The following is a 17,868-nucleotide window of genomic DNA, read 5'->3' as shown; positions in this document are numbered from 1 at the left end:
TTCTTTCAAACGGCGGCTTTCGGCCATAAATCAGACTGGGCCTAAAGCAAGACAAATAGTTCTCTGCGGCCGTGGAGCATGGCAGAAGCAGTGCAGGCCTGACACGAGATCCCTCACGGCGACTGGAACGCCGTCTGGAACACACTTTTCCGAGAGCAGGGGATGGCCGGCCGGACTGGGAATGCTGAGGAGATGGTATGTGTGTGTGTGTGTGTGTGTGTGTGTGTGTGTGTGTGGGGGGGGGGGGGGGGGGGGGGGTGGATGCTGAAGGATGGAAAAGTCTCCAGCCAGAAAGGTCATAAACTGTTGGGAGCATCACAGCCGCTTTGGAGGAGGTCGCCAGAAAATGCTGATGGGTGTTTATGGAGGAAACAGACCCTGTTCAAATCAAACAGACAAATTGCTAAAGAGGCTCTCATGGACATTGTACAGATGTAAATCACTGATTTTCTTTTATAGGGAAAGGCCAACATCCAGAGCACATGACATTACGCTAGAGTGCCAAAAAGGAAACGTTCAATTACACACGCTTATAAGTCTCCACATGTTATATTCTCTTCCTTCGTTTTCAATCTAATACCTGCACTAACAATGCAACCATACCCAAAAGAGCTAGATGCCTGATGTTCAAGCCTGTTGTTAACAAGCTGCCAAATCGACAGTGGCAAAATCAACTAGCGTGGGCTTCCGAAGTGCTCTAATAATGCCTCCTCTTGTAAGCGCTAATGACAGAGTGCTCTGTGGAGCTGTCTGAGAGGGTTCCCCTGTGACTGGGAACATTTTTCACCACCAGAGAAGGCTGGCTTCTGCCACTGCAGTCCAAGATAAAGAGGGACTAAAACTCATTAAGATGAGTCTATCAGATAACAGATAACAACCTCAAAATAAAAAAAATATTTTTTCTTCACCACTTCATCCAGGACAGCTGTGAGCACAGAATGAGGATTGACCCTTTTTGGGCTGGTATTTTGACATGTTTGTATAAAATGTGCCAGTGTGATTCAGGATACACCAGTCACAGAACATGCCCAAATCTCCTCAGAAACGAAGGCCAAATCATTTTATACAAAGTCCAGATTCATCTCCGCTGTGCGTATCTGTGATGGTGGAGCACCCAGAAGAATGCCAGCGTTTCTTTGTTTGCCACTTGGGTCTGTTGGCTGAAGAAGCACTTGGGGAATGGAACACAGCTTGTTGCCACTCCAGGCGAGATGACATCAGTGCGAAAAACCGCAGGGTAGAACTGGGACAAACAACTTAAAGCGTCAAGGTCGCAGTGCCAACCCCAGAGCACACAATGTCTTCTCCTTCTTCCAGTCTTCCTTCAAACTTTTCACTGGTTATCGCTAGGCAACATCTAACCAGTTTGCCACTGTACAAAAAAAAAAAGTGTCTACCACAGTTCCTTCTGAAATAAGAGAAATAATTTGGAAGTCTGATATTTTTTCCCTCTCTAGGGCCCTGATTACTACAAACCTCCAATCTCTGCTTATGTCAGGTCATTACTACCCGATTAAAAACTCATTGAGCTGGCAAACACAGAGCACGGGGGGCCTGCCAATTCATCTGTTCCCAACGACATCCTACATAAATCACGCAGGCTCTTTGCACAAACACAGACACATGAACACATGCGTAGGCTCCTCCCAAGGCAGCATCCTTGCAGTGGCACACATAACATTTGCAGACACCTCACATCCATCTTCATTTGCCACCAGAAGCAGATGGAAACATTTCATCCTCTGTGAGCTGCAGAGAGAACTCCGGATGCTTCAGTCACTTCTTAGCACTTTTTGGTTTTTCCGAGCTCAAATCAAAACCCACGTTATCTCCACACCTCATCAATTAATGAGTAAGGAAAAAGCCACTGCAAGGGTCTCCCAAGACCCAACTATATGTATAATGCATGGACCACTATGGGGACTGACAAGGACGGGCTTCTGCAGAGACACAGCAGTAGGCTCGAAAATCTCAACTGTATAATGCATGCCCTGAATTTTGAGGAAGCATAATGGCAAACGCTGCTATTCTGAAACAATGCATGTATTCATTCATTCATTCATTCATTCATTCACGCTATTGGCAGCGAGAGAAATCAGCACCCCGGTCGTAGCCCAAAAATGGATCCCTGCACCAGTGCACTAAAGCTCTGTGATTTCCTTCCCTCATCCATGAGAATGAATAGGGCCTGATGAGCGAGCAGGCGGTCCGGGCAGTTAAAGGCCCATCATGGGGAGCGGGGGCTGCGCCGTGGCCAGCCGAGCCTGATTACCAGATCCAGGCGCACAGCACACATATGGTACAGAAATGAGGCTATACGTTCTGCCCACGGCGGCCTCAATCAGACCACTCAATCAAGGAGAGTGACAGGCAGTCCTCATTAGAAGCCTGGAATGCTGGCCTTAAGGAGGGCTGCTGGTTGGTTGGTGTGCGTGCGTGCGTGCGTGCGTGCGTGCGAAAGGGGGTTGCAGAAAACCTTAATGTTTGATGATGTGGTGGTTTTGTTTTAATCTCTCTCTCTCTCTCTCTCTCTCTCTTCTCTCTTCTCTCTTCTCTCTTCTCTCTTCCTCTCCCTCTCTGATGATAACTGCTTAGAGCAACTGTAGGGACATAAAAGGCCTTCTGAGCACTTGCTCGCTCACTCAGAGTTAAACAGCATTGCCACCAGAAACAAGCTTTCAGTTAGACAGCCTGGTGCCTTTACCATGGGCAATGTGAGTGGTGGAAGGTCCATGCTAAACTCTGGAACAAGCACAGAGAAGAGCTAATTAAAGAGATAATTGGCCACACATCATGTCCTAAAATCCACCATCTTGACACTAAATGCTCACACTTTACCTGTAATAAGACATGAAGCCGCCTAATGAAATTACTTTTTCAATTAAATTAATTTTTAATTTATTTATGAAGTTCCATTAATAATACGCAATTAATAATAAGCACTGTCCCAAGGCTCTCTACAAAAACCCAGGCTTACATTGCCCAAGAACTAGCCCAAGGCGACAGTTGCTCCCTTAATTCATTCTTGATTTAGGGAAACATACTTTCAGAAAAATCAAGAGCAGAATTTATTTTCTTAGATTAATTGCAAATCTGCACACTCAGAGTGTGTCATTAGCATGGCCTATTAGCAGACATACCTCCAACTCTGCTTCTAACCGCAACCTCCGTGAAGAAATAACAGCCACATGCACACTCTCATATCCTAATCCTACCAGTGTGTAGGAATATCTAATATCAGAGAGAGAGAGAGAGAGAGAGAGAGAGAGAGAGAGAGAGAGAGAGAGAGAGAGAGAGAGAGAGAGAGAGAGAGAGAGAGAGAGAGAGAGAGTCACACACACACACACACACACACACACACACACACACACGAAAATGAGATTCAGAGAGGAAGGTCTCACTCTGCACGATTACCAGCCGACCAAAAAGAAAAAATGTTCACAAGTTCAAATATCGCTGGGTTCAAAAGTGAACAAGAAAGTCCCTCGTCCAGACTCCTCTGGGTCAGATCTCACTGAAAATAAACCGCAGGATCAAAAGCAGGCGTGGACGCCAGTGCCGGCCGAATAGTTGGAGTTCTTGAATGGCGGCTCTGTCCATCACTGTGTGTATGTGGTGAGTGAGCTCCTTCTCCCTCTGGTGTGAGAGCGACTCGAGCTGGAGCGATGTGGAGCGAGAGGAGCGTGGAGCGGGACAGGGAGAGACTGGAAGCTGGCAGCAGGAGAGGAAAGGGAACACTACACAATCCCTTCTCCATCTGGAACCGCGTCAGACTCGCCCAGCCGCTCCATTGGAACCCGAGGGCTAGCGGAGGAGAGAGAGTGAGAGAGGACCAAATCTGGGGGTTCACACAAGTCTGCATCACCGCCAACAGCGCAGGGAAGGTGAACGATGCCAGGGAATAGGGAATAGGGAATGGCCGTGTCAGAGACGAGAAAGAAAAACGAAAGAAAAACTGCGTTCTCAGCGTGAAATTCACATCAGGTTGAGGTGCGGACTTATTCACCTACACACCTGGTTCACATCTCTTTGGATTTGAATGAGTTGACTGGTCGTCTTTTCTTCCCATATGTGAATCTCTGAAAGTTTTACAAATAAGAGCAATCACCTATTAACATAGCCCATTAAGAGCAATCACCTATTAACATAGCCCATTAAGAGCAATCACCTTAACATAACCCATTAAGAGCAATCATCTATTGACATAGCCCATTAAGAGCAATCACCTATTAACATAGCCCATTAAGAGATGGCTGTTCCCACACCCGTCCACTTTGTGTTGTGAGAGGCACCGAGTATCCTGTTGGGCAACTATCAGATGTGAGTGACGCCAAATCCGATGACGGATGCGTGAGAGTCAGAGGAAAGGAGATGGGGACACTGTGATAACGAGCTAAGTCCAGTAGCAGGAACGGAGAAATGTACTGGTTCTGCTACGGTCTCTCAAGGCCCACAGCGAGCAGTCAGGGGAGAAGCACTGGAGGGCTCTTATATTACTGGTGAAGGGTCAACACTTTCTCTCTTTCTCTCCTCTCTTTTCCCTCTGCACTTCATACATTTCTCTCTCTCTCTCTCCCTCTCAAGCTGGACTTAAACATCAAACATAAGAGTTATTTGTCTCTCTCAAACATCAAACAGTTATATATTTTTCTCTCTCTCTCTCTCTCTCTCTCTCTCTCTCTCTCTCTCTCTCTCTCAAACATCCGACGTAGAGTTATTTGTCCCTCGTCAGTTAGGCCATTGTGGTGTAAACAGGGGCCTGTTCATTACATGGATGTCAAAGGTCAGAAAAGCAGAGTGAATGCAAAGGGCTCCTCTGGGTGAACTCGGAACAACTGGCAATTAGCCATTTGAGAGCAACACACAGGACAGGGAGACCTAGAGAGTGAATGTTGCCCACTCGTCCAACTGAGAGGCTTCAAGGGGCAGAGTAATGGTCTCCATAAGCTGGGTAGGCTGAGAGAGTAACTAGATCCAGGCGATGACCACTGTAGAGGCTTCTGATAGCAGCAGACGTGACACACCAGATCAGGGTCAGAGTGAGGGAGGGTCGGTTCTGGAGATCTTAAACCATCATAAGGCAACTTGTCGCAAGTATCAAAACTTGCCGCAAGTATCAAAGTATCACTATCTTTAATGTCTATTCGCTATATGTTTGCCACCGACATACTTCATAGAAGGGATACTGGACCCGATCCTCTCGTGTCCAATAACACAATAACAAACCGCCGCTGTCAGTGGCAGCCTCTCCAGCGTTTCTAACCTCAGAGAGAGGAACGATTCCAGAGATCAGATCATTCTTCTCCCCTGGATTAGCAAACCTGGAATGAAGAACCAACAAACTGGCAACAAGCATCGGTGCAGAAAACCACAGCGCCACCCAAGCTCCGAACGCCGCCAGGTCTGACTCACACTCTCTCTCACACTTGAGAGGAAATTTTATACTTTAATCATTTTTCTAAAAAACCGCATCGACCTCAATAATAACAAAGACAGGGTTTGACAGGCCTATAGCAACAAGCTTAATGTGCATGGTTATTAAATAGCACGTGAAATGCATGACCATCTCTCTGCTGAGTCTGCAAACAAGGGACACAGTGCGTTTTAGTCGATCTGTACATGGGATACAGTGTGTTATAGTCGATCTCTGCATGGGGAAAAACAACATACCGGTAATTGCTTAGCCGAGAAACCGAGGAATGTTTTAAGTCCCTAATTGGCCACACCATCAGAGATTTTGTAAAGATTACAATTACTTATGATTGTGGGGAGTGTTTGTTTTCTACTTTTCCGCCTAATTCCTTCCTATTCAACACGCTCCACCACTGTGCCTCTGGCACCGATCCCACGTCGATTCACACCAGGCTTGGGCTGGGTCTGTTTCAGACGTAGGTCTCGAATCTGAGGAACATCTAGAGCGGTAGGTTCTCTTACGGAGTTATGGCTTGTGTATTTATGGCTTTTGTTAATATGAAAACTCATCATTTTGCATTGCTGATATTTAATATTGTTATTATTATTATTTATGGCTTTTGTTAATATGAAACATATAATATTGTTGTTATCATTACTATGATCATTATGCTTGTATGTAGGCTTTTCAACATTATTATTATTATTTTTAACTACTGTAGCATTCGTATTCTGTAAGTTGCTTTGGACAAAAGCATCTGCCAAATACCATTAACATAAACATAAAAATGAAGATAAAGCAATTACTAAAGAGTTACAAAGCAATCAGTATAAAACCGGTGGCCCTCTCCCACATTCAGACTCCATCTCGGCCCAGCAGCAGTGGCTGAATCTGGGGTGGATAGCAGGCTCACGTCTATCCCTGGTCAGGTGGGCTCCATACCGGTGTCAGCCTCTGTCTAAGTACTGGCTGTGTCTGTGTCAGATTTGGGCCTCTTATCTGAGAAACATCTAACGCAGTCACAGGGTAACAGACCCAGTTTACAATTGGATTTAAAATGCATCTCGGTCGATAGGATCACAAGTGAAAAGCAAGGGGTGCGAGTTTAAATGACTAATAAGACGCACTGGGATCCAATCACTCAAACCACTTTGTAGAGCTGAGGTGGTCTGGGATGCATTCGACCACATATCTTTTATAGTGAACTGCACACTCTAATGCATCCTAATGCATCCCCCACAAGGAGACTTCTAGATGAAGTGATGTAGGCACTAGGCAGTGATAAAATCTGAACACAAGTAACCAGCTGGACACTCCTGCAGACGCAGCACAGTCACGGCGTAAAGGACAATGCCTCTCCTCTCCTCTCCTCTCCTCTCCTCTCCTCTCCTCTCCTCTCCTCTCCTCTCCTCTATCCCACGCGTGATCCGACTACCCAAGATGCATTTTTAAAAGCAAAAAGCAAGTGTATTCATGGCCGCAAAGCATATTACCCAGAAGCTGTGGCCCTCCTCCACATTCAGATAGATCCCAGGCCACCAGCTGCCTCTTCACTGCCATCCTCAAATTAGATTAGCTCCATGGCATCAACTAGACACTAAGCTCTGGTGGCCCTTCAGGGAGATGCCCGACTGTTAATGCAATTTCATAGCGGACACACAGACAGGCACTTTGGGGGCAGTGTTGTAAATAAATATAAGTCAATCCATTCTCAACTCACCCGCCACATCAGACCTAACTGCCTTACCTCCTTCAGGCACAGGCCTGACACAAACACACAGGCCTAACATATACAGAGATGCAGTGCTGGCCCATCCTTGTGCTGAGAGGAGAATAGAAAAAAAACATTCATAACACTGATGTCTGTTATCTCTCTCCTGCAGAGCATGTTTGCTAGGACACACATGCGAACACAGACATGAGCAGATTGAGCAAATGGATTCTGACAAGTTGGTACACAAAGCCACCGACTATCTCCATGGCTCGCTACGGAGGCGTGGGCGGGTGTGGTGGGGGTGGGTGGCGGATGACGGAGCTAAAGCCCAGATTTCTCCACCTCAGACGGACAATGGTCTCCACAGGTCCTGCAGAAGAATGGCTAGACCACACAGAGGGACAGATATGCAGAACGCACAAAGACAGCGCGGCCAAGTCTGCCCGGGTCACTGTCTGAACAGTGTCGTCCTACTGAGGGGACAGAGAGAGGGGCAGCGACATGGGGGAGGGGAGGGTGGCGGAATCGGGGGAAGGGAGGCACTGAGAGAGGCTACGTTTTCATTTCGTGCAACCGATGAGGGAACAAGAGCCTCTGCAGCACCGAGGATAAAGCTCTAAACCGAGCAGTGTAGGGTGGATACTTTTTTTAAATACAAAAGGTGAGCAAATAAAAAAATTGTGCCACTGAGGAACTGTGGAGAGTGCAATTTAGAGCATTTCTGAACCAATATGTTCTCATCTCGCTAAGTAAGCATGTCACCCCTCAGCAAATGCAAGGAGAGCAAAAATTCTGCACGAGTCACAGCCAAGTCAAGTCCCACAATGATGTCTCAGTAATTTCACACACGAGGCACTGCCCTGCGTTGCTGCTCTAACACACCAGCGTTTCCTGTGCAGTCAGCCCCTGGCGTGCCTCCCTCTAACTCAAACCAACCGGATTAGGCAAACAATTTAATTTTGTCCTCTTTAATTCACCTCCAGCTAATCCCAAGGAGGTTTGGAGGTTTACTGCTCCTCCAACCTGCTTATGTCACATTTGGTGTGGCTTTATCTGTGCGCTACATGTTGGGAATGCCTGGGAGCTGACGTGCATGTGTGTGTGTGTGCCTGCTGATTACCCGTGTCAAAGGTGATTAAATCTAAAGGCAGGGGGGAGATTTAGGGGAGCAGCAGAAACACTATTTTTTTTATAAGGATAATCTGCTGGCTTTAATTAAGTAGCTGGCACCATGATGTCAGTCAAAGGCAAGCCAGGACAGCGAGGAGTTATAATACAGCCCCTATTGTTCAAGTTAATCTTTAGTAATGACCCTCCGCTCTTCAGCAGTGGGGAAAAATACCCCTGTCTCTCTGCCACATATGGCCTCATTTTTATTTCTCCATAATGCGACTGGACGGAGGAGGAGCACAGTGGCCAGCATGGTGTGTGAGTGGCTGCAAGACCACGAGGCACTGGACAGAAGTCTGTTTAAAGCCTGGACTCTCCCCAGTCCACTCCACACCTCCACCCTTACCGGCACGCCATCATGGGTGACAATCACCTGCCTTGAAAAACTCCACTGGCAATTTTCTCCTCCAAAGGAGAGGCAGAAAGGAGGAGTCGGGCACAGCCGTCCAATTTCACCGCCTGTCTCAGCATCTCTGCAGTCAATCAGAGCTAGCGCTCCACATCCAAAGCCAGGGAGGAGATTGGACGGCGTCTCTGAGATCTGTCCCTTTGCATTTCTCCTTGAGATGTCTCTTTGCGTTTCTCCTTGAGATCTGTCTCTCTGCGTTTCTCCTTGAGATGTCTCTTTGCGATCTGTCTCTATGTGTTTCTCCTTGAGATCTGTCCCTTTGCGTTTCTACTTGAGATCTGTCCCTTTGCATGTCCTTTACAGAGGGTCCGCAGCACTCTTGACTCTTAAGCGTTGCGTCTAGACACCATCTGGACCAGCAGTGCTTAAGCACGCTGGCACATTTTTGACAATTAGTCCACCATGTCAGACACAAATGACAGATGACAACATAATTAAAGAATCCCCTTTGCTAAACCAATTAACAAAATATTGGACTAACTGGTTATTCAGGAGGGATGAAGCCAACTTCATTAAAAGATTACCTTGCAAAAGCCAATCTAAAATTATTTCCAATTTCATTTAGACCATCTGTCTGATATCTCCACATAGTAGACTAGGACTGACTGGCTTCTGTTTTCTATGATAAGATATTTTTCGCCCTGTTCATAAAATATTAAAATAAATCAATAATATTATATTAATATGACAATAAATATGGTTTCTAACATCAAATGTGGACAGATGGTGCCAAAGTGCTTGGGACGCTGACTGAGAAAGTTCACCTCAGATTGCCCAGGTCAGCGTAAACAGACCTCAGATTACCGTGTTAGCAGCAGACGTATACAGTATATTATAGCATGTGTGAGATCATATGAGTGGAGCATTAAAGCTGTGTACAATCCAAAAAATGTGTGTGTCTGTGTGTCTGTGTGTGTGTAAATGTGCAAATGCATGTGTGTGAGAATCCATGACGGGGTGGGTCATTTAGGAGCGGCTGACGGACAGACCAGTGACCCGGAATAGATGTCAGAGACTGATAGGTGCTGGTCCCAACACACCCCCCCCCACTGAGAAGCACACACAATACTAGTCCCTCAGTCCAGACACTAGGGCAGTTAGGACGCGTCAAGTCAATTGCTGAAAGAAACTGTGAGGAAGCTGATCTCAGAACAGCGGATTTCAAGTCTGCGTGCGTGGGTGCTCTACCAGTCAACGGGAGTCCACTGATGGGGTCACTTCTCAGCAGGAGACTGTGAAATGACACGGCTGGGACAAAGACTGAAATGAAATTACTAGAATGCCTAATGCATGTTTTTGCAGCAGTGGCTCTTTCAAACAAAGGAAGTGCTTTTTAAGCAGCCATATCCTCACAAAAAAAACTGACAATGCCTTGACAAGACAATATGTAGCTAAAACAATTATGGCAAAAGTTTCAAGCTGAAGTGGATCGTTTGCATATTGCTTATCTAACCAACAATTCAATCCTCCCTTGAATATGAACTATCTGCTTCCTTGAGTTAAAGAATTCAGTTGGAAGCGCAGGACAAAGCTCAAACGTCTCATTAATGATATTTTTAGCAACAAATAAGCTGCCCAGAGTTCTGTCTCTTGCTGGCGGATTTGTGGCTCGGCTGGAAATAACATGCAATTTCAGGCCCCTGCTATCGGTCCTGCCGCGGACCGTTTGGGGAAGCAAGTGGAGCGAAGCGGTGCCAACGAAGGCCTAAAAAACCGTGGCGATCCTCGCCATGCTGAGGATGGAGGCGAAGCTGTCAGAGGTGATCGCGTCAGCAGAGTGGGCAGCAGAGGTCCTCCATTTCATTAGTTCAGCAGGATATTGATCCCAAAGTGCAGTTAACGCTGGGAGCGTGAGCGTGCCTGTGACACAGTCTTGACCAGTGCATTCCAGAGTCTGCTGCTGCCCCCGGTAGCCATGACGCCATGTGCCTCAAACCAGTAATCTCTAAAAGTGCTCCTTGTTGAAAATGTGAATTCGATGCAAAACTATGAACTCAATGATACAGTTAAAAGTTTAGCAATACTACCAATGTAATTTGAGCAAACCAAGGATGAACACTTGGAATGCCTTTTGGCACCTGTAATTCAGAGAAGCATGATGATTACATTAACACCACCACAGTCTGAAATCCCCTGTCGTACAGCACAAATGACTACAGCGCGCGTGAACAGTGCATGACCCCTCTCTCAAAGGGGAAAAGCCATTTGTTCCTGCGCTTAATCACTGTCATGTGGAAAGCCACGGGCTAAATCACGGTCACACTAAGCACTATCCGGTTCGAAGTTCCCCCTCAAATGAAAATATTGGCAAATGAAAATATTGGGTCCCCCCCCAAAATGCTTTGCAAACACGGCCATCTGGACCCAGCGGTGGAAGGATTCGATTGCAAGGGCCTGGACAGACTGGGAAGATGAGTGTGTGTGGCGTTTACTCTCAGTTTGTCTGCCGCCTCTTGACCCAAGCAGTTACATTCAAAATAGACTTTTCCTTTTTCAATTTGGTCACGACACTACATTGCCAAAGCACTACAAAGGCCACAGAATATCCATCTCTCTTTGTGCCTCCATCTTACATATTATACATAATACATCATGTCTATTATATATATTTCCTTTCTCTCCAGTGCTTGTCTCCTCAGCCCATCCATCCACGTCCCTGTACTTCTCGCTCCGAGAGGTATAATTACAGGGTATGGGGGGGGGGGGGGTGGCTGGACTGGGGCAGAGCTGCTCAGACGTGGGGGGGTTGCCGCCCTTGGTTCTCAGCATCACCGCAGAGGATGGCTGGCCGTGCAAATCCCACTGGGCGGGCCTGGCTGGCGCTGGCAGTGCCCCCAAGCAGGAGCACTGGCAGCTGCCCTTGGCAGCCACGTCTAAGAACACCCGGCTGAAACGGCACCACGCGAACCACCAGCCCCCCACCCCACCACACACACGCAAAGAGTCGCTGACTGTAGCACGGACTCGGGCCAGGGGAGCCATTCCGAGATGGTGAAGGAGGCCTCCCTCACAGGCCCTTACATTGGACTGGGACGGTCCAGCGACCACAGGCCCACAACTGGGCGCACATAAGCTGCTGTTCTGCATTGCTGGATTGGGGACCTGTGCTGGACTTGGGGACCATGACACTAGAAGTGTCACAAACAAAAACAATCATCACACTACAGGTGCCAGCTACAAATGGAAACTTGTTTAAATACCCTTTTGTCTGTCTATGACATGGGCTCCACAAAAGAAGTTACCCGAAGGATTTAAGAATAACTTTTGAGTTACTTCCACAGAGACTAGCCAGGGAGCCCTTGAGGGCTTCAGACTGTCTCATTATTTGTTCTAGTATATGTTTGGACAGGCTCAAGTCTGTCATGAGTGTCCTAAATCTCTTTTCTAAACTATGCCACGCTCCAAAACTGTCAGCCCAGTGAACGATACTGTCAAAGAAGACTGCCTGGGTTGAGCCACATTACATCAGCACTGCAGATTAATGTAAAGTCAAACTAACAACAGATCAGTAGGTCAGCTATATGTCAGTTATATGATGTAAAATGAAATGTTTTTGTAGGCATCACCTGAGGTCAAAGGTCACATTGCTTTTTGGGAACATGAACAATTAAGACATTTTCTATGATCTTGTTTAATTATGTGAATTAATGTTACCTCAGCTGCATTTAACTGGACTAATTGCCCACTGCTGGTGAAATGGAGATTATCCATACAAATAAAAGGAACATCACTGCAAGCTGTGTGAATACACAAGCAGGTCTGTCCAACTGAGAAGTGGAACGAATATGTGCTGGTCTAAGAACAAGGCTGTATCTGTTCCGAGTCAGCTGGTTTGTGGGTGTCATGTGGGGAACATGTGCTGAAGAGTTCACCTGTTAACTGGCCATCTGACCTTTGCAGCATTAACCTTCATGTACGCACAGACAGAGCGATCACACTGACACACAAGCATGTTCACACTGACCATTACGACACCATGCAGTGCACAACAAGAACCCAGATCGTGTGCTCATAGTGGGCAAAAACATCAGAGTGGAGACCCCAATGCCCCGATGATTGCCATCAGATGACGTTGCAAACGTTTCCTCATGCAAAACTGTTCACACTCAAAAAAACATAAAAAAACATCAAAGTGTACTGACGGAAATGCTTTGAATGAGACGCAGTGTCTGACTTCCACTTACAGATGTAAACTGTGTGCTGTACTGTATGTTCCTCAGTGCATTTCACAGTCATGACATTAAACAACCTGAGGCTGGAGCAGGACAGGATTAGATTATCAGATACCATCTGCACAAGTGATTTGCAATGATAAAACAGCACTGGATAGACTCAAGGACTCATCAGACCAAAAGTGCTCTTCCTGAACCAGAATCTCTGTACCACTAGCTGTGATGTCAACAGCCGCACTTGGAGCAGGTCATCAGTCAGAGGACGCAGGACAGCAGGACAGAAATTGGCCGATATTTCTCTTGTGGCGTTTATCGCCCCCCCCCCCCCCCCCCCACCACCTTTGCCGCCTCCACCTCTGCATCCTCCTCCACCTTGCTCTGTTGGTGGATTATCAGAGATTTGAGGAGCTCGAGTTATGGCTGACTCTCCTCGCGCCCCACACAGGTGTCAGGGCTTTGTGCCATAATGAGATGGTGGCGGGGATGCTCGCCTCCCTAGGGGGAAGCCAGACGCAGCCACGGCCATGGTGATGAGAGGGGGTCTTATTGGTGCTTTCACTTTCACCCAGCGAGAGGCGCACAGTGTCTCCAACACACAAAGAGAGGTCAAACTCATAAATCATCTCCTGGGATTGTGCCTATCTCAGGGTGATAAGGGCTTAAAAATCAATATAAATCATCATGATGAATGAGCATGACATAAATACTGTATATTGTCTTCAGGAGACTAAATCTGATGCATATAATGTGATAGTATCCACCTATATCACTGGCTACTTGGAGGACAGTTCGGTCACTGATGACGGCTGTTAATAATTTCATTATCGGCATTTCATAACTTCAGCTCAAGACTAAAGAGCTCCCTTTGTCTGGCTGCTAGAGGCCTAACAGCACACATTATCTCTTGTGTGTGTGTGTAATATGCCGATTAACTTCAGAGCAGACTCCATGTCTAATTTTGGCTCCGCGTGTCTCTACAGGCATGCCTATCAAAATCTCGCTCAGAGTCCATCCCCATGGCCACCCATGCCCCCGTCCATCCCCATGGCCACCCACGCCCCCACCCATCCCAGGTAGTAACAAACCCTAGAAGGATTCTGGTCTTGATTTGGTACAAGTCTGCCATTTGTGCACCAGATCTGTCCCTGATCCATTCCAGTCCGGTTCCATCTTGGACGGCAGCTGCTGTATCCAGGGATCACCTGCTTTTGCAAGTAGCAGTAAAACTGAGAGAGAGCGAGGATCATCACACATTCCACTGGCGCGAACAGGCTCCGCTGGGCCAATCGATTTGAGATCCTAAGGTGCTGTTTTGGCCTCAGGCTCGAGACCGAGAATATCTCTAGGTATGCGCTAGGCAACGCGGCCAGGGAGCACATTCCTAATGCTAATCGGTATCAAGGTTAAAGCAATGTGTTGCCCGGCAGTCTTTCTCACACACAGAACAGAACGGAGTTTAGCCATACAAATGCATTTACTTTTTCCATTCATATATTCCTCCATGTTTCTGCTCATTAAGACTGAAGTACCATGTGGGGATGGAAATAAACAGTATGTAGGCTATATTGAAATTCTGGCCAAAACAAAATGCGTGGTGAAAACTATAGAGACCAAACTGGCAACTGAAGCATGAATCTATAAAGAAACCCTCCTCATTGAAATGTGTGAAGCAAAATCATTACTACCATAGGAAAGAATCATGTAAATGATTAAAGCAAAAGCATTACTACTATAAGAAACAATCATGTAAATGATTAAAAAAAAAATCCTGCAAGTTGCATCTCACATGGATCCTGTTTCCATTACATAGTGATCCATTTTTTGGTTTTGTTTGTTTTTTTCCTATTTCAACATATTATCGCATACTTCAATGCATACTAAGTTATTCAAAATGTAATATCCTCCTTGACTGTTTCAGCCTAAAGACGGGTCCCACAGAGAGGCCCAGTTAAATTTTATGCTCATTTATGTTTCACTGCCAACGGCCCGTTACACAAGTCTGATGTGCATTAGGCCTACCTACAGTAAAACAGCTCTGAGCTTTCATTTAAGATTTTCCCCTTTTTTCGTTCATATTATATCAGCCTTTTGAAAAATAAAATTATGACACAAGCCACCCATCATCCTGCCACATCTGCATTTCCTCTCTGTAAAGGAAGCCTTCAGAGCGTCCAGCGGTGCTGGTCAGCCCATAACCCGAAACCTGGAACCCCCAACCGGCCACTTTAGTCCACCTCATCCCCTCTGCTTTCCCGTTGTGGGGGAGCCTTGGGAGCGTAAAGATAAGGTGGCTGTCACGTCAGCGCTCGCTCCAGTTGCCTAATTACAGCCCTATGCATGACACGTTTATAAAAAGAACCGGCACACTTGGGTTTTTATACACCAGCCTTTACACAGCAGCCTATGTGGGTGTCCTCGGCATAGCTCCATATTTAGACGGCATCAGATGTTTGAGCCATGCGATGGTTTTGAGGCAATAATTAAAACAAAAGACTGCACTGTACAACTAATTATTACGTTAACAACTACATGAGACAGTTATTGCTCTGTTTCCAAATGTCCTGATTCCCCTTGATTACAGGCAACCACTCCCTGTCATTACAGCCAAACAGTGAACTTCCCTGTTGCAAGCTGACCCAGCCAGTCTGGATACTGTGATCAAAGTTCAGTGCTGCTGTCTGCAATAAAAAGCAAATCTAAGTAAACACCACCTGACCATAACATGGAGGAGCTTGTGCTTCTGTTCTAAGGCATTATCTCTGTGGTACTTGCAGGGCACATTTTCTAGCTCAACGTAAGTCAACAAGACTAATAGGCAGCCCCAGGTAAAGCTTTGGGCAAGGCTACTTCAAAGTCAGTCAGTCGTTCATATTATCTTTTCTGTGCCTGTGGGCACACAAAAGGTGTGATTAACTCTCACATCAGAACAGGTTAAGCCTAGCTGTCATTTTAAAAGTGCCAGTGGTTGTGTGCTTCAGAATAAAATTTGAAAATGTCTTATTATTAATAAAGGCATGCCCCAAAAACAATATAGAGTGAAAAGATCAATTTAGTCCACAAATTGTAAACCCATGGCTTTAACAAACTACACCACGCCTGTAACAAAATAATCTAAAGACAGCACTCTGCCTCTCAGCTATGAACATTGCGCTGTGCAACAAGAAACCAGAATCCGGAACTCAGTGCAAGCTAAGGAAAGTTTGCCACAACTAATTAAATCAGTTAGCGACTGTAAATAGATCGTGCCCTCGAGGCGCATTATTTCCACGGTGAGTTGCAGAAAGCGACAGCACGCACATACGCCCGCCGCATCTCGACGATGAGCTTCATTGCCTTTCAATTGAGTCGAAAACACATGAGATCTTGGTGCTGGACAGTGGTGCAGTATTCATGGATCTCTAACGTGAGGCTACATGCATCTTGGAAGAAACTAAGCAGCAACATGAAATACCACTCCAGCAATATCTGGAAATTATTGTTGTGGTGACCTGTAGGACAATTTAGTCCACCCTATATAGCCTAAGGTATGTGGTGTAATATTGTTGTATTTCGTTTATGAATTCAAAAGCATAGTGTTCAGAACCTGGGTAATGAGAGGTATAGGAAGAATATCACCCGGGAGGAATATCACAACATAATTTACAGCCAACCCTTCGTTTGCTGCCTCTGAGCAACTCAAGGGAATGAGTAACAAGTTAGCTTGTTATCACAGAATGTTTTGAACACAATGTAGAGCTGTCAAACAACCATGTGGGTTCTATCACCTTTCGACCATCAATAGCATTGGTTCAGCGAGTTATTCTGTGAGTGTACACTCTAAACGCCGGTATTCAAGACAAACTTTAGTCACACGCCGACTAACTCCAACTGAACGGGCTGAGCCGTACAACGTCCACAGACACTGCGGCCAAGACGGAGCTGACAAAACTCAGGGTCCGCCGCCATTCCCGACGTTATCGTGCTATTCTTAACCAGAAGCCTGAGAGTATATGTAGCAGGTTGTGTCGTCGTCCTATTAACCGAAAACTGCCGTGTAGATATGTAGATCTAAAGGACGGAGGAGGAAGCAGCATTACGGTCATTCATTCATGTACCTGTCATCGTAGCAGAAATCGGCGCCCAGTGTGTTGACATAAAGGACCAGTCCCACGGCGCTGCACACCAACTCTGCAATCATTTCTCAAAAAACAGAATGAAATAAAACGAAAGAACAGGCTTGGGAGAAGAAATCCCGAATCTATTTTCCCTCTTCGTCCTTTGTCAAGACGTTTCTGCCGAAACAGAAAATCCAAGTCCCCATCCTTGCAAAGTGTTGAAAGTGGACAATCCGCGCATCCTCCTCCTAACCCATTGTGAGTTTCGGGAAGGCAGATCTGATCCAACGCGAGTGAAGGTGAAACGGGCAGTATTTACAGCTCGACTGACTGCATTTGAACGCCTTTCTTACAGCACTGTCGGGCAGATGCATAGTGGACGCTGAATAAACGTCGTGATTGAGCCGCGTGTGGTTAGCTCTGCCAGTGCGCATGTGCGAAGCCCCTCCTCCTCCTGTGTCGTTTGTGTCAAAGAAAGCACAGATTCTACAGTGTCTGAGAAGCTAGGAAGCCCCAGATTTATTTAGTTTTCTTAGCAGGTCCTTTGTAGCCCGTCTTTTGTATTGTCTTTGTACATCGCAATGAAAGAATTTCACCCACTTACAGCAGGAACCCATTCTTTTGTGGAATTATGTTGGCGTTCAGGACTGGTGGATGTGATGTTACTTTAAAGGTCTCACGGATAAACTCACTGGGTGTGATTGACCTGTTTAGTTGATCACTGCTTTTTGTGCCGCAACGTTATGCACAATCTGTCGTTAATCTGGCCTTAATCCGGTTGTTGCGCAATAGAAGGAAATAGACCTTCCCAGTGATTTGAGTGAACCACTGTTTGTAATGACAAAGGTATTTTTTATTATTTTTAAAATAGGAATTTTTCTAAAACTTTTAACGGA

General features: G+C 46.2%; 1 protein-coding gene across 1 annotated transcript in view; it reads right to left on the bottom strand.

The window, feature by feature from the left end:
- tmtc2b (transmembrane O-mannosyltransferase targeting cadherins 2b) overlaps window positions 1-17,302 on the bottom strand; it is a 99,648-nt gene extending 82,346 nt beyond the window's left edge. The window contains exon 1 of the mRNA XM_076299023.1: window positions 16,973-17,302. Coding sequence (XP_076155138.1) covers window positions 16,973-17,055 — 83 coding nt within the window. The 5' untranslated portion in view covers window positions 17,056-17,302. The remainder of the gene's footprint in view (window positions 1-16,972) is intronic.
- Between the last annotated feature and the right edge of the window lie 566 nt (window positions 17,303-17,868).

The sequence above is a fragment of the Alosa pseudoharengus genome, unplaced genomic scaffold (assembly GCF_046254945.1).
Source record: "Alosa pseudoharengus isolate Yale_2024_CS ecotype anadromous, Long Island Sound unplaced genomic scaffold, YU_APseudo_1.1 YU_APseudo_1.1_scf_10, whole genome shotgun sequence".
Classification (NCBI taxonomy): domain Eukaryota; kingdom Metazoa; phylum Chordata; class Actinopteri; order Clupeiformes; family Clupeidae; genus Alosa; species Alosa pseudoharengus.
This window is presented reverse-complemented; position numbering and strand designations above follow the sequence as displayed.